We start from the raw sequence: 22,112 nt of genomic DNA, 5'->3' as shown, positions 1-22,112 counted from the left end.
TGTCATTTCAGAGATGAATAAGCATTTTCCTATCCGAATCGTAGGAACATGTAACTTTGCGAACAAGTTACAAAATATGCGTATCATTTATATATATTATATTTTACAACTGGATAAGAAGACATAGGATGCTTTTAATTAAGGAAGATTTTTAAATTCAAAATTTTCCAATATTATTAAAGAATATTATATTATTTTTCTATTATTTTCCCTTCATCGCCAAATTTTACTAATACACGGCCAAACTGCCTTGGAAAATATAGTTTTTTTTTGCCATTGTAACTACAGTACCACAGCGCCATATGATTGTATAGAAATACAAGATTTGCAACAAAAAATATGTGCAAAATTTTATTTCTAGAATATTTTCAATTCGTTAAATTGGTAACTTTTTATGGATATCATTTAATATATCCAAAAATATTTTAAGTTAGTAGCACTGACTGCAACATCTTAAAATTAAAAAGAGTATAAATGAAAATAGTGAATCCGAGTAATCTGAGATTCATAAATGTAACTATTGTACATTATTTCGTATAAAATAAAAATTTTACGATTCTTCAAAAAAAATTTATTATTCATAATTAACAGGTGAGTGCTTCAAACTCATTTATTTTGTGATATCGCTATAAAAATATGGGTACATGAGTATTTGTTCTTGTACTTTACAGTTAGGTTTTCTTCATCTTACATTATAAATATTTAAAAAAGAAACAGATATTATTCGCAACAACAATCACAGACATAACCAACAAAAATTTGATAATAATTGATATATAAGAACTTTGGTTAATTACCTAATTGGTGACACTTTGGACAATTTATAAAAGTTCAAATTATATGAATGCCAATAATATGAATGCATCTATCGTAAGATGGAATTTAATAGTAATTAACCATTAAGATTTATTGCGAGCTTAAAAAAGCTTTTTTAAGAATATATTTTGAGTTACAATAATAATTTTATAGCAAAGTCGTCATAAATGTATTAAGATTACATGTAAAATGACATCAACAGTTTGGCTTAGTACTGGTGGTACTTTCCATCGTACATTGATGTTTATGTTAAAATTAGGGTGGAAATCAAGATATCGTCTACCTGTATTAATTATTGTAGCTTTTGTTGCTTTGGATATCAGTATGCAATTGGAAATTGCATTAGAGCATGAAAATGGTACAGAACACCATGCCCATTTGTAATTTCAAATGATCTTCTTTATTTAAATTAATTGGATGTTAAAGAATAATATGCATGTCATATGATTAATATGATTATTATTTAGTTTAATATACTTTATAATAATACTGTGTATTTTGTATTGTTAAAAATACAAAGATATATAAATTATAAATTAATTATATACTCAAGACAAAAAGGCATTCCAGTCTTGCTTAATTAGATAGATGATATTTCAAATTCTATTCTAACAATTGCTTTGTTTTTTCTATGAGATGTATGATTTTAAATTATTGAATCTATTTTTTACGCTAAATGATTGCTATTGGACTTATAGTTATTATTAAATAATATAGATGGTAATTTGTAAAAGAGAGCATAAACAATGTATAAATTAATCAACTATTATATTATACAAATATGTAATATAATTAATAATCAGTTTCATTATCTGTATAAAATATTACTTTATTATAATATGTTATTATAAAATATTTACGATATATATATATATTTATATATATTTATATATATATATATCGTCTGATAAAATTACTAAAAAGTTTATATTGACTACATATTGATTATGTATAATGTACACCGAATTTATAAATTTTAATTATCCACTATATCAATGTCAGATATGCTATTTATATTTTCGTGTTTGTAGGTAATTTATATATGATATAGATAAAATTGACAAAGGAAGCTCTCACAAAGAAATATTATATTACATATAATGAAAACTAATTGATGTCTTGCATTCAATATTATACATATAATGTATTCGATTATTTAATATCAATTTTTAAGAAATAATACGCCGAATTAATTAGTATTAGTTAAATAAGTTATAAATATAAGTATAGTCGATATAAAGTTTTGTTTTATCAATATGTTAATATTATAAATATCATTATATCAATTTAATATTATTTATTTTTTGTTATATAATGTAAGCAATATTATCTGCTTTTTTTTTATTCAAACAATAATCATACACTATGTATGAACTATATATGTAGTCTTTACTCCTTATCCTCAAGAAATTCATTTTCTATAGGTTGGCAATATTGATTAAATATATATGCAATTTATAATATATTTGCACAATATTTCATCAAATTGAGATGTAATTTTTCATTGAAATGTAAATTTTGATGAAATGTAAGTGTAAATTTTGCTTAAAGGTTATTTAACAATAAAGTTAATATGTTTAATGTATTGTTACTATATCGTAAATCAAATTTGACGAGATAGTTCGGTTTGTTTTTTTTCCAAATTTAAATTATCTCAGATGTTTTAATACGTTTTGTGGATCTTACAAGATTCTTTTTCTATTGTTGCTTTTATGTATATATATATATATATATATATATATATATATATATATATTAATATATTTTGAGATATATACGATATATATGTTAATAGGTTAGAATTGTGCATACGTACAATATGATAGCGTGTAAGTACTATCGTCAGGGCAATTGTCGTTATGGACAATATTGTCAATATGAACATTTTAATGCTTTTGGTAAGTAAAAAATTGCAATTTCTTTTTAAATTTATTTTCAATTATAAACTTAATTTTTTTCTTTCATTTTTTTTTTCTTATAGGAAATGTCAACAATGAAGATGATATTACAGCGTAAGTGGCAGAAAAAAGAACATTTTGTCTTATATTTTATATATCTTTTATGAAATCTTTTAATGAAAATTAATATAATATTAGGGTTGTTGTTGCACGTGAAGTACTTATTGCAGAAAGGGGTGGTCAATGGTTATTATCTTGTTTCGCCCCTTTCAAAGAGCGACCTCATATACCTGGCATGGAGGATGTATCACCTGAAGAAGTTAGATGGGAAATGTATCAAGCACAAAAAAATGGTGTTGTTGAACAGGCAGTAAGTTAATTAATTTACTGATTGCTTACAAATCTAGAAATATTAGTCCTAACATACATCTTTTTTTTTTTTTATTTGAAGAAACTTCGTTTTCAACAACTATGTCAGGATATGAAAGCAAAACGTGATGCTTTAAAAAATCCTACACAAGAAACTATAGATATGTTAGTAAGTAATATTATTAATTATCTTATAATTATATAATTATATTAAAGAATTCGTAAACGGATTATAGATATTTATAAAACTATATATTTTTATAAAAAATATAAGCTTGAATATTTTTTTTATTATTGGACACATAATATTTATATAAACATACATAGTCTAATCGTACATTATAGACACTTATTAATTAAAAATATTTTTTCTTTTTTTTTTCTTTTTTTTTTTTAAGAAAAAAATTTTAGGGAATGGCCATAAGACTGGGACAACAAATAATACATCTAAATTTTCTTTTGCGTCTTCACAAATTTTAATCTTAAATCTTCCAAATAGTACTACAACTACTAATGTGTTTGGTACTAAACCATTTGTAAGTCAAAATAACACATTTGGTAACAGTTTTGGTTCTTCAAATAATCCATCTCCGTTTGCAAGAACAAACAACTCAACATCATTATTTGGTGGTAACTCAACTTTTGGCAACAACGCATTGACATTTCCTAATGTAACTAATTCAAGTTCAGTATTTGGTAATACTCCAAATACTTCTGTATTTGGCAATGGACAAAATAATCAAACATTTGGTACAGTTGCACTACAGAATAATTCTATTTTTGGTGGTGCACCTACGCAAACAGTATTTGGTCAACCTAGTAATTTTGGTACTACCACTCAAACCACAAACGTTTTTGCTAGACCAAGTATATCACAGACAACAACATCAGTATTTGATAGTGGAACAGTACCTTCTAATTCTTTATTTTACACACCTCAATCAAATACGTCCTTGTTTGGTGAAAATAAACCATCTACTACTGGTCCATTTGGGGAATCTTCCGCTATACAAACATCAAATTCCATTTTTGGATCAACTACATCATCAGGAAATTTATCCACTAATTCAACAAGTATTTTTGGACAGCCAAAAACTACTATGGCATTTGGAGGCGCACTAGTATTTGGAGGAAATGGATCATTTCAAAACAATTCTGGTCCATCAATTTTTGGAGGTCAAACATTTAACAAAGATGCACAAGTGCCTAGTGACAACATTTTTGGTAGATTTATTACATCATCGAACTTTGGTACTGCAAGTCCAGGAACTAATGTCTTCACAAAAACTACGAGTAATATAGGTCTCTTTGGAGTTTCCCAAAATACTCCACCTATTATTCCAGCAACAAATACAACTTCATTTGCTTCAACAGCAACTACAACTAGTATTCCGTTTGGTACAGTAAACTCACAAATTGATCCTAAGAATACATATGCCATTGCAAGACCGACATTTGGTATAACAAATACAAGTAGTCCATTAAGTAATACAGTTACTTCACCTACCATACAGTTTGGAGCGACAACAGGAACAAGCTTTAGTGGTACCACGAATATATCATCTCCTTTTACTATACCTACATTTGGAGGCTTTACTTCTTCCTTTATGCAAACGAACACAACAGTTACAACTACTACAACAAATCCATTTATCTCACAACAAACTAATTCACCTTTCAATGGTGCAGTTCAAAATCCAAATGGCACAGTAAATGAATCACTTGTTACAAATCAATCCAATGAAAAATCACCGTTTACATTTGCACAAAAAAATATTATCATTGATGATACTGTTTACTCTGAAGAAGTACATTTAACTGATGATGAAAAGACTATGTATTTGGCAGACCAATTTATAATTGGTAAAATACCACTAAAACCTCCATGTGAAAGTATGAGGTAGTTGTAACTATGTGTATATTTATAAGTATGTAAACATGTGTATTATAAATATTTATGTAAAAAATCACATCAATTCGCTATTACATTTTTATAAAATAACATAATTATGCTAGTTTAAAAATATTAATTGTAATTTACTTTAATTAGAATAAAAATAAACAATGAAATAAATATAACTAATTACTGCATATTATGTAATATCATGTGATATGTATCAAAAGTGTTTTATAAGTTTTGTAATGTAATTCGCTTTAATAGAATCTTGAATAATAAATTTTATATATTGATATTTTTTGAATGGAAATAATTGTAATGATAAATAAAAAAATTGAATAAATCACCAATTTATATTTATTATATAAAATGATGTTTAGACATATATATATATATATATATATATATATATATATATATATATATTGTTTTTCTTACTCATGATATTATTTCAACAAATATTTAAGCAGTAAAGGAAACAAATAAATTTCGAATTTCTGAATAATTTGTTAATTTAATTTTTGTCTATATTATTATTTACATATATACATTTGTACTTGATAAAATAATGTTGATTAATTAATACTAAACTATAAACATTATTATACATTTTTATAATGAATTACTCCTGATGGCGGTAACGGCGGTGGTGGAGGAGGTGGAGGAGCTGGACCAGTAGAAGCAGAACGAGATGTAACAGAAGTAACGTCGTTACTAAACTGCATAGTTTCTGAAACCTAAAAAGAAATTTTTTGCAATATAGAATTAAGATTAATTAAAAAAAAATTTTTTTCTTAAGAATAGGCATCAAATGCCATTTCCTTATATAATACATATCTATATTAGATACATAAAATTTATTCCTCTTATTTTCACTTTGACTGTTAAACTTAAAAATTTTTTAGAAAATATATAAATATGCTTATTACGAAATAAAATAATCATTAATCCTCTAACCTGAGGTAAGTGACATAAAGAATTTGTGTAATTTATTCGTTGTGCATAGGATACAGATCCATGATTAGATAGTTGAGTTGGACCAGGTGGAATACCGCTTGTAGGTTTGTATCCAGTTATCTAGAAAGTAAACAAAATATATTTGCAGGTTCTAATGTACTTATTATTTCGTAACAAAATAAATTATAATGTTAACTTACTTTGTCATTCATTTCAGGAAAAATTGTACTTAAATTAAAATTGGTAAGGCTGGTTCCAGATGGATGATGAGACATGGTCACTGAATTACTTGTGACAACTCGAACTCTGGGAATATTTGGATTTACAGAAAAACCAGCAGGTGTTATTGTAGGCACATTTTGATTCCCAGCAACAGGTGGTGGTGGAGGTGGTAGACTATTTACAGCCTTTGTATACATGTTTGTTTGTGGATGATTTTGATAAAGAGAATTTGCATGTGGCAAAGGTGGTAAAAATGAATTTGACTGATGATAATCTTCTAGAGGTGAATTCATATTAGCAAGAGGGAATTCAATATTTTGTATTGTCCCCTCTAAACCTTTTCTTTTTCCCTTTTTTGCAGTTGATGCATAGGAGCGTTTATCACAGTTTTGATGTTTTCCATAATTTTGATGTTTTTGTGGAGTTGCACTTGTAGATACATTAATTGTTGAAGTGGTAGAAGTAGATGCTGCTGTTGTTATTGCTGTATTTGGTAGCAGAAAAGCATTTACCTCCATATAATCCGTATTTTCGTGCAATGGCATCATATAACTGCTAGATGTATTTGGTATGCTAGTTATAAAAGTTGAAGTGGGATAGATATTAGCATTTGATGAATATGTATAAGAATTAAAATTCTGATTAACCATTTGCCCATATCCTGTATTGTCATCTGTATTTGAAAAATAATTAAGTGGCATCACTGCATCAGTGGTTGGTAGGCTACTTTGGAATTTATTTTGTGAATGACTAGAAACAAGCTTTATGGATGTGTGCTTATCTTGATGATTAGCATCATTGATATTAGAATTTGAACTAATTAACGCTTCTGCTGTATAGTTGCTTTTACAATTTCTACTTCTCCAATAAGCATTATTTTGTTGATATTTTTGTTGATGTTGATAAGCTTGCTCTGTGAACGTAAGACTCGATGTTTTTTGTTCTTCGTGTCTTTGATGAAGTTGCTCATTTGTTGGAGTTTGTTTTCGAATATCTATTTGTCGTTTGTTATTACCTCTAGGACTTACATTATTTTTTCTTTGATGCTTTCTATTTGTTTGTTGCTGTTGTTGCTGTTGTTGTTGCTGTTGTTGTTGTTGCTGTTGCTGCTGCTGTTGTTGTTGTTGATGATGATGAGGATGTTGATGTTGATGTGGATGATGATGGTGTAAATGGTAATGTTGTTGTTGTGTTTTTTCTGCCTTTTCTTGTTCTACTAACTGACTTACTGATAAAAAAGACGATCCTTGTGCCGAATGTGGAACACTTTGTGTACTCAAAACTGTGTGAAAATCTCGTCCAAGAACATTTTCTTCTTTATCTCTAATCAATTCTTTATTCTGTTCTATCAATATTCTTGGTGGTACTTGTCCAAGTAAAAAGTTTTGTTTTTCCGATACGTTTGTTCCTAAGTCCAAATCACTTACTAATGTTGATAATGTAGAAGAAACAGCATGTTGATCTATAGCTTTTATACTCTGTTGTCCAAGATTCTGTTCTACATTATGAACAGCATTTTTTGTTGGTGACCAGGGAAAAGGTTGCTCCTCTGAATAAAATGCCTCAGTGGGTCTTTTTTGCTCACTTTGTAACATTGACAAATTGGAAAAACTATGTGCTGCAACATCATAATTATTGTAAAATTGATTTGGAGTACTTTGATTATAAGATGGCGTTTGGGTAAAGAGATTATTTTGACAAAATTCCAATTCTTTACCAATTGGTGGAAAAATAATATCTGTGATACTTGTGTTATGTTTAAATTCTGGTGTCATCATCCAATTTACTGGAGCTCTAATCGTATGTTGTTGTTGATTATTTTTTAATTTGTTGCTACTTTGTTGCTGCTGTCTGTGTTTATTCACATCGCTATTGTAAGTAGTACTTCCCTGTTGTAGGGAAGGAACTTGAGTTTGATTTAAAAGTTGATATCTATGCTGACCATGTTGTTGTATTTTATCAACATATTTAAAATTAGCTCCAACATAAGTTTCAATGGAATACTTCAATTGTGTACTAATTTCTGGTACATCAAAATTAATATGTGAGTCATAGCTTGATATTGGATATGTTGATTTATCCTGTTTAGCAGATAAGCTTTGATGATTTTTTTGTCCATGTTGTTGTGATGCTTGTTGTGTTTGTTCACTTATATTGGAATATTCTGTTTGTATATAATCTGAATTTATTTCATATTTTGATTTACTTTTATTCTCAGTACTAAATTTGTAATCATTATTATTTGATGTTTGAGTCTGATTTTGCAAACGATTTTGTTTTGTTGTTGATGATGATGCAGTAGATTGTACGTTTCTATTTTTTGCAGCATCTACAAAGGGTTTTTGTGTGTCTACATCTGTTTTCATTCTTAATTTATCAATGCCACTCACATTTGGATGAGTTGAATAAGTATCGGTTGTTAGAACATCAGAAAAGCCTGAATTTTCTTTGTGCAAAGGGACATAGTTATAATTTTCACAAATCGTTTTTCCATCTGTATTATCATTTGGATGGGATCCCTGTTCAAATTGTGGATTATTATTACCACATCCACCAACTGGTGAAAATGTTGTCCATGAAAGGATACTGAAATTGGATGAATTATGAGCAACTGTTGTCATTGATTTTGTATGATTATCTGTAATAGTACTCTGTTCATAATTCGATGTTGCCACAAAGGAAGGCATTTGTTGTTGAGTATAAAGCAATGTAGGTGTATCTTGAATAAGAGATTTACTTGTTATAGTATTGGTTGTATTAGTATTCACTTTTTTAATGTCTTTATTAGAAAAAGGAGTATAATTTGAAGTGTTATGTTTTTCTTGAAACATTGTAACAACATTTGGATTTACATCAGTTTGATCTGGTTGTGTACTTATTGTTGATTTTACTCCATATGAAAATGTTTGTCCGAATGGATCAATATCGACTTTTTTCGTAGATACATAATTCGTATCGCGTCTTTCATCGGAATGTTCTTGCTGTTTCGATCCTAAGACAGTATTTAATTTTGTACCTTGTTCTATGTTGTTATTGTTCTCATTATTGGAATCTTTATTTAATTTCGTATAACTTTGATTATGAGATGAACGCTCATTTTCATTTCCTGAAGAATATGATATAGAATTTTTGCATGGTAAATTTTTGGTCTGATCCTTACAGTATTCAGTATGAGAATGTTGATCCATATGATCTTTCTGATGAATATCAAATGTCTGTTGTGAATTATGTGATACATCAATGCAATTTGATTCTTTTGTATGTGTATTATAGACAGGTTGCATTCCCTGAGAAGAAAGAATTGGAGTTGATGGATCCTTTGTATGTGCTGGATAATTCTGTTGCAAATTTTGAGATGGTGTAGGAAGTGACTCGTGAACTTCAGCATAATCAAGACGATGATTAGGTACCAATGCAGTATCAATGAGAGATTCTTTATTCTGAGCTACATAAGCTGCATGCTGACGTTCTTGCGAATCTTTATCTTTTATTTGTGGTGTATAATCAGTTTGTAAAGACCCCAAACTTGTAGATGATGAAGTAGTTGTGGTTGTAATATTGTTGAGGCAAGAGGCAAGTGACATCTGCGATATATCACTCATGATATTTCGGGATGATCCGATGTTACCTGAATCTTCTGCTGTAGATGTATCCATAAAAGTAGACGTATTTTGTTGCAATGTTCTTTGGTTGCTATTTGCTATAGTTGGATAATTTGGCAAAAAACTTTGTGTGTCAGAGTACTGAACATTATTATAATCTGAAGTTCGTATAGCAGGATTTCTGTCAATACTTTTATTTATTATCGAAGTGGCAGTGATATGTGCCTGAGATACTGCATTTTCAGTTGCAATAGATTCTGTGTTATTCTGAAATACCGTAGTTGTCTGCTTCTGACAATCTTTATTTGTACAAGTAGTATTTGATGTAACTGGTGATGAATTTACATTAGAATATGTAGAAGATGCATGAGAAAAAGTATTTGTTAAATCAGCCGATTTTTCTAAAACCGATGGTAATGTAGATTGTATCATTTTGTATGGTTCTTTAAGTGTTTCCTCACTTACGATCTTTGGTACAACTCTTGTTGTCGATGTACAGACAATGGGAAGCATAATTTCCGAATGAATATTCACGCTTGTAGACGTAACAATATCTTTCTTGTTCTCGCATGTCGGTTTTAAACATTTCTCAGTTACCGTTTCAAACATTGGAGATGTTGATACTCTAACTTTGAAGCTATTTGGTTCCATACTACCAATTTGTAAAAGCATAGGTGGTGTTTGACTATGATATTTAAAGTCTTCTTTCATTTCTTCATCAAGAACTTCAGTTTTTCCATTTAAAGATGACACTAATGGAAATGCCATTAAGAAAGCTGCTGTAGGTGATATTGACTCAGTATTATGTGAATTAGAAGGTACTTGTAGAGAAGCAAATATATCATTTGATAAATCAGAATGAAGTGCTTCTGTTCTGCTATTAATTGGAATGAAACTATTATCTGCATTGTATGGTAAACATTTGGATATATCTTCTTTTGATGATCTAACTAATTTTATATCATCATTCTGTATATTTACAGAATTTAATGAACTTGATGTTGTTATTGCTGATGTTTGAATAATGGCTGTACTTGCTTCAGGTTTCATTGCTGTGGTTGTATTTGTATCCAAATTTAAAATAATCTTGTTACTTTCTAAATTTACTGTTCCTTCTAACATTTCAGGGCCTTTGGCATTTACACGTAAAAGACTATCGAATTGTGTACCTAAATTACATACTTCTTTTATTCTTTCTGATTCTACTGCACTTTGTACTGTTTCAGCAACTTCAGGTAAGGTGGATTTTGCATTTGAAGATTCTTTAGTATTGACGATTTTTTCTACTTCGTTGTCTACAGGGATATCATATCCAGTTGTAGGTGAAGTTGACATCATTGCATCATTTGCTCCACTTAATTCAGAAGAAGTATTGCTTGGAGAACCTTGTGGCGATATAATTTTATTTTGTACAGGTTTTTCTTCATTATGTGAATAATTCGAATTCATATTAACTATTGGTTCAGAAGGATCAGGAATATTTTCAATGGCTGTGTTATTAGGTGATAATGAATTTGAATTTGTAATATTTGATTCTGTAATAATTTCACCATGTTTCGTTACAGACGTATGATTTTTTTCTTGGATTTCATTTGAATTTTCTCCAATTTTTTCTATGACATGCTTCAAGCTTTCAATAGATTTGCATGTTGCTGTAAAATTCGTAATACTCGAACTAGATACCGTTGTAATATCTATATCATCTCCTTTTCGTTTTTTATCTTCAGGTTCATCAGAAGATATATTTTCAATGCTTAAACATCGTTTATATGGTACTTTCTCAGTAGACATATTATCGCTAAAACACTGAGTGCTCTTCTCTTTGACAATTTTTTCTGTTGTTGCTTCTTCTGTAAGCGACGTATTTTTAATATTTTTGACATTATTTTTATTAATTTTAGATTTTCCTTCAGATTCTTTTCGGTTAGAGCTTTCTTTAAATTTATCTACTTTTTCTTTATGAATTGCTGGAATAGGAACTTTGTAAGTCATAGTTGTTTTAGTAACTTCTTTTCCTTTTGGTAAAATACCTTTATGACCACCTATTCGTGTAGAATTAATTATGTTTTTTACATTAGACGCCCAATTTTGCGAATCTACAACCAAATTTGATCTAATGTTCGACATTGTATTTAAAGTAACCTTCTGCATGGTATTTATTACACCCTGCTTTCGAATAGAAACCACAGAATTTTGTACATGATTTGTTAAAGGCTGCATGACAATCATTTGACTTTGCTGAGCATTACTAAGAATTATTGGATTTACTGATTGTGGTTGTGTATTGACTATTATATTGGATGTTAAAGAAGTCATAGGTGTTACTAAAGGTACCAATTTTCCACCTGATAAAATTAAAGTGTTTGGTGTTAAATTTGTTACAGAATTATTTATACATATGGATGAAGGCTTCTTAGCATCTTTTATTTTGGATTTCTTTTTAACTTTTTTCCGGTTTTCTATTTTTCGTATAGCTGTAAGAACATATATTATTTTATTATAAAAGAAAAATGATTTAAAATTATATACAAACACATATCATTACCATTTTTTATAGTCTGTCTGTTGTTTCCAAAACTTTTGGAAATTTCACCTAGATTATAAAAATTACATATAAAAATGTCTCTATATCGAAATTTTATTTATATTATAAAAAATTACCTTTTTCAATTTGAACATTATTCTCTCTGCATTCAATTTGTGAATCATTGCCTAAATTATTTGATTCATTATCTTTATTATTCACACAATTCAAACGATTTTCCTGATTTTCAATAGATGAATTTTTAGAAATATTAGATTCATCCAAAACTTTTTTTGAAGATGTTTGGGATGGAGATTTTTTATTTAAAGGCACTTTACTGTCTGCAGATTTTTCTTTCTTTTTCTCAGAAGCTTTTTCTAAAAAATATTAGAGATTTTCTAAGATTCTAAATAAAATATAATACAAAAAATAATAATAATTAGAATAATAATTCGTATATTATATACCTTTTGTAAAATATTTTTCTACATCTTCTACATTAATCTTGTTCGACCATTTCAATGGAGATATCCTTTCTAAAGCTGGTTCTGCAGGTACAGATATTCCAGCTTCTTGAAGCAAAGTTGAAAGTAATTGTGTTCGTGAAAATAGTAGCGTTACAAGTTTTTTCAAACGTGCTAGTTCTTCTTCTATAGAAAAAATAAAAGATAATATCTATTTTTAACTCGACAACATTTTTATACAATAGTATTATAATTATACTTATACGTACTGTGAGCTTCCGATGCATGAGCAAAGAATAATTCTTCTGTACGAACATGAAGATCTTTGATATATTTGGATGCGTGAATCAATATATCAACTTTGTTGCGCTTGCGACCTTCTTGATGTGGAGGTAAGAGATCTGCTAAGGTCTTGAAGTATGTATTCATTCGTTTTCGTCTGTCTCGCTCCCATGTTTTAGCTTTGCTAAAACAATTATTAATCTGAAGAACAACTTTGTTTGACTATCAATAAAAATTAATTTCTAAATTCTTGTAAATTATTAACAAATAATTTCAATATTCATTGCTAGTTTATGACGCTGTTAATTTTCTTAATATAATTTCCTGCGGGGCAAGAAACGAAACTTTTTTTGATATATAGAATGGTTAGATTGAAACTTGACAGAAACTTACGTGTTTTCTTTTCGAGGCATAATTTATCTTCTTGACATCGTTTAATAAAAATGACGCACCTTGGGAAGCGTCAAAATATCACTTATTATCCACATTATGACTTTAAATAAATTTATTTTGAAACTTCAACATCTCGATACTTGAGCTGGCCCCAGATGGGCTCCAACCGGTTTTACATTCTACTCCATTCTTTTGACCGTAAGACCCAAGATTTCAGATCGAAGTTTCAGATGGCAGTACAATTCACGAATGTGGCGACATCCGACAGATGTAAGATGTACATATCTAAAATATAAGGAAAATTATAGATTGACAGCGCTACTAGTAAAAGGGTGGGGCGCAACTAAAATAGACTACAATTTTCGTTTATACGAGTTAGTATAAGTTTGGTTTCTCTCTCTTATTTGTAAAATTGTATTATTAATTGCAATTCTATAAAAATAGTTTCAATTAATATTTAAAGAGTTATAGAAATGTGTACAATTATCTTGTGAAAGATATATTTTTGTTCATTGGAGAATTAATTATGAGCATAGTTTTTTCTAGTACAGATGGTTGGATTATTTCCCATTTAGAATATCTTAATAATGTTTATAAAAGTGTTACCACAGAAACTGGATTGCATTCTCTGACATTTAATAACATGTTGTTTGAAATTAATTCGCAATATTTGAGACAAAATCAAATAGTTCGTTCTACACAAGATCCTTTGCCAAATAAAATTAAGAAACGAAAACGAAATAAACTTCTTCCGCAAGACCATTTAGACGAAGTAAGCTAAAATTATTTTAATATGAGAGAAAAGATTATTTGTAAGAGATGACTATTTATTATCTTTTAATTAAAGGAGATATGTTTTTTTTATAGTTAAGTTTTATACAACAAACTTTCAACAAACTGATATCCTCTGCCAAAGTAAATGGATTATTCTGTGATAATATTTTAATTGATAATAATGAAGCAGCACGTTCGACATCAGAGAAAGTTTACTCTGACACTTTTGATCAAAGATTACAAAATTTACACGGCTGTAATAGTTCTGATATAGCCATTATATGGAAGGCACAGTATAAAAAATATGTATTTCCAAAAAAGTGCAGCTTTTATTGTTATGATGTGAGAAACATGATGCAGAAGATGGAGCTGGATAATCAGTATGATTTTGTACTATTGGATCCTCCATGGTGGAACAAGTCCATAAGAAGAAAAAAGAGCAAATCTGTAGAAGCTAGGTGATCTTGTATGGTTCAGTATAAACCAGTAAAAAAAAGAAATATCTCTCAGCACTTTTAATGAGAACAAGCAATTTATATACTAGTATATATATTTATCCTGTTCTCAGTTTTATGAACAGATCGGTAAATAAGATTTTAGATGCAACTATTCATCGTAAAAATCACTGTTGAGCATTGATCGTATATTATTCGTATATTGTACAAATTTTTTTTATTATAGCGATAATTTAATATCCTTTATAATATCTTATAAATTGCCAAAATTTTATTTAACGTCTTTATAACAGCTACCAAATGATGTACAATGAAGAATTAGTCAAGATACCAGTTGGAAAATTATTATGTTCAAGTGGTATTGTAGCAATTTGGTGTACTAATGCACCAAGTCATTTGCATAGTATTTTTAATGAAATATTTCCTTCATGGGGAATTACATACAAAGCAAAATGGTATTGGGTCAAAGTAAGTTCAATGTTGGTTTTACAATTCCAACTGAACATATTTATTTAATATTTCAATAAAAGGTACTAGAATTTTTAAAAATTTCAGGTAACTCAAATGGGTAATACAATTTGTAATTTTACTTCTGCACCTGGAAAGCAGCCTTATGAATTAATAATATTAGGATGTGCATCTGATGTTAATGTTAATATTCCTGATAGTAAATTAATTATCAGTGTACCAAGTGCTGTACATTCACATAAACCACCTCTTATAGGTGAGTATTATGATGTATTTAAAATGTAAATGTTCTATAAAATATTTTATATTGATGATAATTTTACTAATATTTTAGAAGTTATAAAAGAATATTTGCCTAGTGAACCAAAGTGTTTAGAAATTTTTGCTAGATATTTGTTGCCTGGATGGACAAGCTGGGGATTAGAAGTGTTAAAATTTCAAGATCTATCTTTATATACAATCTTAGAACATGTTAAAAATAAAGATGCCACGGAAAGTGTGGATTGAAATAGTTGATGGTTAGAACACATGTATTAATTGTAATTATTATTGTAACTACTAGTTACTTATGCAATTAAACAAATGTGATTAAAATATGTTATAAACTTTTATTATATATGTTATTTATTTTTGAATTATGGCTCTCCATCATCTTTGATTTTATAACTGTTTTTGCCAACTCCTATATCCGAAAATACTTGTACGAATATTTATGAATGTGATATATATAATCCAATTTTGGATCCCAATATAACTTGTCACGAAAGCACGATGAGTCGTGCTCAATAATGGTGAATGAAGCTTACGATGTTACGATGGTCGAGTTATGCATAAGTTGATTCCCGAATATGCGGTAACACTTGGGTCTACGATTTTAGTATTTGAAATCTGAATTCTCGTGAAGTAACAGACACGCCGTCGCTTTACTTTGTTTTTTATACAGTAGTAATAGTAGTAATAGTACAAAAGAGTAATCACCGTTAGTCTGTGGATCTCCATATGCAGCAACCTTCTCGTGGTGAGATCTAAGTAGATATTACTTGCGATATATCGAAATTTAAATCTGGATTATACGACGCAAGTACTGTTGAACGAATGGCTGCATATTTTAATAAATTTCCAAAATCTTATCTCTTTAATTCTTCTTAAGTGCGAAAGTATTTACATTTTATATTACTAATTATACTTCAGTAGATTAAATAAAATTCTGAAATAATTTTTTCGAGAAATGCTTCGAAAAATTCTAATTTATTTATTATTCTTATTTGTTTTTATTTATTGTCATTTATTTTTCTTTATTCTTATTTGTTTTTATTTATTCTCATTTATTCTTACTTATTCTTATTGATTTTCATTTATTCTTAATTATTCTTATTTAGTTTTTCAGTTTAAATATTATATTTTTTATTCTAGTTATGTTTGCCATCGTGTTCATATATTTTAGAATTTCGGATATACATCAGTGATTTTCTTTCTACTATTATTGTTATTATCTTTTATATATATGTTATATCTTTTTTTTTTTCATTTCCATAGGAAGTAATATAGAACTAATGACTCGTTAAATACGCCTTAGCTATTTATATAAATTTAATTAGAAACAAACGATATAAAGTTTGTACAAATGACAAACACTTTTCAATTATTTTATCTTTAGAGATGTATGATCTGATATATAGTTTTTCTTGCTTTTGTCAGATATACTATTATTTTTAATACATACAAAAATTTCTGTTACACATTAATTCGATTATTAGGCTACGCGTGAAAGGGCTATAACCTAACAAGCTTATACATTAATGCGATAATGAGGACAGTGTTTCCTTATCGCACATTTTTTCTCCATACCTATTGTTGAAGTTACATACGCTACGGCGAAAGATGGTGTATAGCCATAAGTTTATGTAGTATTATTTACATGAGGATGAATGCCGTTTTTTATTGGCGTCCGATACCCATACGGATTCATTGTTTGCCACCTCCAAAAATCTTCACCTTTATTAAATTATATTATTAAATATATGTTTTTTATTATAAACAATTTAATTGATATATATATATATATATATATAAAACTTACACATTCGTTCAACATTGTATTTAGTTTTCCATCCAAGCTCTTTCTCTGCTAAATCTGTATTAGCAAACATAGAGACAATATCACCTTCTCTTCTATCTTTTATAACATATGGAACAGTTGCACCTGTCACTTTTTCAAACGTTTTTATTAATTCAAGGACAGATACTCCTTGTCCAGTACCTAAATTATAAATTTTTAGTTTAACATGTTGTTTATGTAAAGCATTTAAAGCAGCTACATGACCAGATGCCAAATCCATGACATGAATATAATCTCGAATTCCTAAAAACAAATAATCAAGAAATAATTAAATTTTTTTAATCAATACTAGACATAATTAGCTTATATTGTACCTGTTCCATCCTTTGTAGGATAATCACCACCAAAGATAATGAGTTCAGGTTTATGACTTAATGCGACTTGTGCAATATATGGCATTAAATTAGTAAATGGTTTTGTTGGATCTTCTCCTATTAATCCACTAGAATGAGCACCTACTGGGTTGAAGTATCTTAAAGAGATTATATTCCAATTCTGTCAAATGAAAGTAATATTTCATTCTAAGAAATAATTTTGGATAGAAGAAATAAATTGAGAACAATTTGTAAGATTGTAAATAGTTTTTTTCTGATACATATTATAATCCTACCTTTTCAGCTCTTGATATATCTTTAAGCATCTCTTCGATAAAATACTTAGTACGACCATATACATTTGTTATATTTCCTGTAGGATGTTCTTCAGTTATTGGTAATTCATTTGGTTCTCCATATACTGTACAAGAACTACTAAAAACTAATTGAAAGCAACCAGCAGCTTTCATTACCTAAAAGTATAAAATAATTTTATAATAAACTAAATTTCATAGTTATCATAATAATAAAATACTCTTACCTCTAGTAAATTAATGGCACCAATAATATTATTTTTATAATAATGAAGTGGAACTTGCATAGATTCTCCCACTGCTTTTATAGCCGCGAAATGAATGACACAATCTATTTTATGCTAAAAAATATTGCAAAAATTTATAAAAATACTATGTTAATAAATATAATTTGATGTTGATAACACTTACCTTATTAAATACTTCTTCAAGGTTGTTTTTATCAATTAGATCACAATTATAAAATATAACATTCTTTCCAGTTATTTTTTCAACTCTTTTAAGAGCTGCAGATTCTCCTTTACCTTCTACAACACTATTTGCAAAATTGTCTATAGCTACTACATCATATCCACATTCTAAAAGTTCTACAATACAATGACTACCAATATAACCAGCACCTCCAGTTACAAAAATTGTTCTCCAATTTTCAGTCATAGCTGTAATAATATTGAAAAAAAATTTTCATTTATAACAATTTATAATTAAATGATTATATTTAATCAAAAAAATAAATGTAAGAAGATGTGAATACTTCAAGGTCGATCATGCAAATCTACACGTAATTCGCGGGCAGTCACCTTCGGAAACAGGCATATTGAAGGTTCAAGGTTATCGAACGCGTAATAGATCATTCTAAGAATGATCAAACAGGTAGACATCTAATAGATTTAAATTTTAATAGAAAGAGTATAGTATAACTTTTTTCTTAACACTTATAAAAATAAATTAGATTAGATGCTTTTGTCGAATTAATTAACGAGTTAGAAGTTATAACTTTTAATAAAATTATAATAATAATAATAATAATAATAATAATGATAAAAGAACATCTATGAAAATGAAAAAATTTTTTATATCATTTCTGAACTTTTCATGATCTTCTGCGCATTCGTATTTGAATATAACGGTATTCCTTAAAATGTTACAGTTTACCTTCTTGCATTATAATTAACTACGAAATATATTATGTGACATTATAACGCGATTAAATAATTTATGAATTTAGATTTTACTAAAACAACTTTGACATTCTCTGTTAAGATAATAAGATGTAAACGACTATATTAATCCAATTCCAATCAAATCAAATACAGAACTTATTTTATTTAGTATAAATATAAAATTATTTAGAAAATTTATTTAATCATCTTTACGAATTCATCTAAATGGTATTTTGATTTTCTATCGATTAAAATATAATTCTGAGATATTTGTGAAATAATCGATAATGTATAAAATTTATATAAATACTTTAATACACTCGTTCTTATTAAAAATACATAATACATAATACATAATACATAATACTCGTTTTTATTAAAAATATTTTTAACAAGATTTAATGGTTTTACCTTTAAAAATAATTTATTATTTGTTCACTGGATTCGATATTATTTTAATTGATTAAAAGAAGCGAAGGATCGAAGGATGCACTCGCGTTTGTGTAATGACTGAATATATTTCCAGTTACGTCTACGTTCTTCAAGAACGCAGAATTTAGTATACTCTGAAACTACGAACAGTCTCTCCTTCGTGATCATACGAAATCGCATACTATACCTATCTTTATACACTCTCACTCTTCCATCCATACAATGTGTTATAACAGGTTCTTCCTTTCACAACCTTCCTAACGCCATTCTTACGAAAGATGCTTCAAACGCGAGACAAGAAAAAAATTACTATAATTATTTATCGTTATTTATTTATCGTTTATGGAATGTATCATTTTTATGAAACATAGTCTACAGTATTCATCATGAAAAGAAAACAAACAATAAAAAATTGGAGTTTTTATTAAATGTTATTTATATACATATTTACATACAATTATCACATATTCACTGCAACGTCAATACTCTAATTAATTTGTGCAATAATTCCTTTTGTTCTGCATTTAAATATGGCCATAATTCACCTTCTAATTCAAATAATATTTGAAAGTCTCGCGATTGACACGCAAGTACCAATGATTGCAATAATAAAAGTTCATCCTCGTTCATATCAAGACCTATAACATATAAAATATTTTCAACATATATAAAAGTTGTATATTTTTAATTTATGCAATATTTTTTTAATGAGAAACAAACATACAAACCATTATTTGTACCCTCCTCAATCCATGCATACTTCTCTAAAACTTGCACCAATGACGGTGCTAGCCTTTTAGGTGATGGTTGAAGAATCAAAAGTAAAAGAACTCTAGTTATTTCACATCTAAAAAATATTATAGTTGAAATTGTAAATAGAACTTCACGTGTTACAAAGAAGTATTGTATGAGTAATGTTACTTACTTACCGACGTAAAATAACGTTGTAATTACCTCTTATACCAATATTAATATAAGCTTTTACAAATTCCACAAATTCATTAAGAACATTTAAAGCAGTGACATAATCGCCTGGAATTATTATCTGAAGATAATCATAATATAGATTTAAAATTTTTATATAACAAAAAATTATTTACCTTGTTCAATATAAAAAGATATTAAAGTATTAATAGCTTTTGGAGTTGGGAAAGTATCAATTGATTTCCGTAATTGTTGAATTCCAGCTGAATTAGCACCTAATGATAATGCTAATTCTATTGCTAATCCTGCAGATAATGAATTAAATCCTATTTGATTACCGCAACGCAATGAAGAATGACTAAAACAACTGACAGCAGCCTAAAATATATTTTGTTATGTGTATAATTTAAGATATCAATAACTATAAAAACGTTATGAATTGATGATTAACCAGCATATTTTCCTGTCCTAAAGAAGGACATCCAATATCATTATTTTTTTTCTCTGCAGTTAGAAACTGTCTGCCAGCTTTTATTAGCAAGTTGATTTCAGAAGAAGCATTTTTTAATGTTCCATGACATCTAGCTGCTGCTAAGTAACATAAACCTGCATATTGCCATAATTCTTTCTGTTCACATTCAACAGCCAAAGCACCTACATAAAGTGTTATTGCAAATTTGTATGTAATAATACAAGAACATTTTGATCTTTACATAGAATACAATAATATAATAATACTTACAAAACTGATCACTGGCTTCTGTAACATTAGGCTTTCTCAGAAAACGCCTAGAAATTATTTATTAAACAAAGATTCTAATAATTTCTATAAATGAACTATATTTTCTTATTTAAAAAAATTTTCTTACTTTTTAAGTTTGTTAGATATAATTTGATATCTCGCCAAAATATCAGCCGTTCCTCCGCACTTTTGTCCTTGATTGATTTGAGACATCTTAATTAAATAAATGTTGATCTTAACTAAATAAATATATTACAATTGTTACTCATATTAATCAATTTTTTTCTTATAAATATTTCTATATACTATAATTTTTCCTATGCTTCACATATATGTCACGAGACATTAAAATATGTTAATTTTTAAACATATATATATATATATATATAAACAATATAAATGACGTAAATTTTAATATAAATTCTTAATTAAAAAATCGTAGACTTGATACAGCCAATTGATTTATCATACATAGATTATGTTTCTTAATGCCTTTTTTCAACACAACATTAAGGTATTATCACATCAGTGATAACGTAAGGACATAATCGTCAATTTTTTTTTGTATTATTCTAGCAATTATTTTTTTATTATATATCATAATTCTTTATTATCTATATGATACTTATAAAGTTTGATAAAATTAGAAAACCAATAAGCACGAACATATATGGTTGAATAGATGCTAATGCTCCTACCAACTTACGATTTGTTCTCGTTGTGTCATGTGATTCTCACAAAGTAAGTTTATGTGCACTCGATGCGAAATTACGAATCTATTGATAAAAAGAAAAGAATTGATTATAGTAAAGGAAAAATTCGATTATAGTGTAAGTTCATAGCACTGTGTGTTCACAAAATTTAGCTCTGAATTTAAGATTATTAATTTATCTCAAATACATGAATATAATCGTGATCATTGATAAAATTAATCTTTTATTGACTAACCATTTAGTTACGCAAATATATTTAATCAATAATTT

The 22,112-nt window shown here is 27.9% G+C and overlaps 5 protein-coding genes across 13 annotated transcripts; 2 read left to right on the top strand and 3 right to left on the bottom strand.

The window, feature by feature from the left end:
• The first annotated feature begins 419 nt into the window (after window positions 1–419).
• LOC122627701 (nuclear pore complex protein DDB_G0274915-like) lies at window positions 420–5,310 on the top strand. 4 transcript variants are annotated; one of them, XM_043809035.1, is made up of 6 exons: window positions 420–591; window positions 2,612–2,714; window positions 2,798–2,828; window positions 2,913–3,084; window positions 3,166–3,252; window positions 3,482–5,309. In XM_043809035.1, exons 2-6 carry the CDS (start codon window positions 2,636–2,638, stop codon window positions 4,985–4,987), a joined length of 1,875 nt encoding a protein of 624 aa, XP_043664970.1. In that variant the 5' UTR covers window positions 420–591; window positions 2,612–2,635; the 3' UTR covers window positions 4,988–5,309. The 4 variants fall into 4 exon arrangements, with proteins under 4 accessions (XP_043664970.1, XP_043664971.1, XP_043664967.1 ...); XM_043809036.1 differs by lacking the exon at window positions 420–591 and adding an exon at window positions 2,315–2,327; XM_043809032.1 differs by lacking the exon at window positions 420–591 and adding an exon at window positions 2,323–2,367 and having other exon boundaries at window positions 3,482–5,310.
• Window positions 5,311–5,483: 173 nt separating this feature from the next.
• Window positions 5,484–13,620, bottom strand: LOC122628134 (transcription factor SPT20 homolog). 3 transcript variants are annotated; one of them, XM_043810045.1, is made up of 8 exons: window positions 13,425–13,620; window positions 13,019–13,232; window positions 12,753–12,935; window positions 12,423–12,662; window positions 12,307–12,354; window positions 6,138–12,235; window positions 5,938–6,057; window positions 5,484–5,717 (listed from the first exon to the last, which is right to left on the bottom strand). In XM_043810045.1, the coding sequence occupies exons 2-8, from the start codon at window positions 13,176–13,178 to the stop codon at window positions 5,583–5,585; spliced, it is 6,984 nt and encodes a 2,327-aa protein (XP_043665980.1). In that variant the 5' UTR covers window positions 13,179–13,232; window positions 13,425–13,620; the 3' UTR covers window positions 5,484–5,582. The 3 variants fall into 3 exon arrangements, with proteins under 3 accessions (XP_043665980.1, XP_043665979.1, XP_043665981.1); XM_043810044.1 differs by having other exon boundaries at window positions 13,019–13,215; XM_043810046.1 differs by having other exon boundaries at window positions 13,019–13,210.
• A 136-nt stretch (window positions 13,621–13,756) lies between these two features.
• Window positions 13,757–15,732, top strand: LOC122628138 (N(6)-adenine-specific methyltransferase METTL4). Its single transcript, XM_043810058.1, has 5 exons — window positions 13,757–14,196; window positions 14,292–14,656; window positions 14,947–15,121; window positions 15,209–15,377; window positions 15,456–15,732. Exons 1-5 carry the CDS (start codon window positions 13,951–13,953, stop codon window positions 15,626–15,628), a joined length of 1,128 nt encoding a protein of 375 aa, XP_043665993.1. The 5' UTR covers window positions 13,757–13,950; the 3' UTR covers window positions 15,629–15,732.
• An 841-nt stretch (window positions 15,733–16,573) lies between these two features.
• Window positions 16,574–19,744, bottom strand: LOC122628139 (UDP-glucose 4-epimerase-like). 3 transcript variants are annotated; one of them, XM_043810060.1, is made up of 7 exons: window positions 19,443–19,744; window positions 18,280–18,527; window positions 18,096–18,209; window positions 17,851–18,027; window positions 17,555–17,735; window positions 17,202–17,483; window positions 16,574–17,116 (listed from the first exon to the last, which is right to left on the bottom strand). In XM_043810060.1, the coding sequence occupies exons 2-7, from the start codon at window positions 18,523–18,525 to the stop codon at window positions 17,022–17,024; spliced, it is 1,095 nt and encodes a 364-aa protein (XP_043665995.1). In that variant the 5' UTR covers window positions 18,526–18,527; window positions 19,443–19,744; the 3' UTR covers window positions 16,574–17,021. The 3 variants fall into 3 exon arrangements, with proteins under 3 accessions (XP_043665995.1, XP_043665994.1, XP_043665996.1); XM_043810059.1 differs by lacking the exon at window positions 19,443–19,744 and adding an exon at window positions 18,669–19,006; XM_043810061.1 differs by lacking the exon at window positions 19,443–19,744 and adding an exon at window positions 18,623–19,005.
• A 124-nt stretch (window positions 19,745–19,868) lies between these two features.
• On the bottom strand, window positions 19,869–21,971 carry LOC122628142 (40-kDa huntingtin-associated protein-like). Of its 2 annotated transcripts, none has more exons than XM_043810063.1 (8): window positions 21,836–21,971; window positions 21,257–21,342; window positions 21,130–21,176; window positions 20,839–21,041; window positions 20,564–20,765; window positions 20,393–20,495; window positions 20,192–20,310; window positions 19,869–20,101 (listed from the first exon to the last, which is right to left on the bottom strand). In XM_043810063.1, the coding sequence occupies exons 1-8, from the start codon at window positions 21,854–21,856 to the stop codon at window positions 19,932–19,934; spliced, it is 951 nt and encodes a 316-aa protein (XP_043665998.1). In that variant the 5' UTR covers window positions 21,857–21,971; the 3' UTR covers window positions 19,869–19,931. The 2 variants fall into 2 exon arrangements, with proteins under 2 accessions (XP_043665998.1, XP_043666000.1); XM_043810065.1 differs by having other exon boundaries at window positions 21,257–21,368; window positions 21,836–21,968.
• Window positions 21,972–22,112: the final 141 nt, after the last annotated feature.

Source organism: Vespula pensylvanica, chromosome 3, assembly GCF_014466175.1.
Source record: "Vespula pensylvanica isolate Volc-1 chromosome 3, ASM1446617v1, whole genome shotgun sequence".
Lineage (NCBI taxonomy): Eukaryota > Metazoa > Arthropoda > Insecta > Hymenoptera > Vespidae > Vespula > Vespula pensylvanica.
Note: the sequence above shows the minus strand (reverse complement) of the source record. Positions and strands in the feature narration are given on the sequence as shown.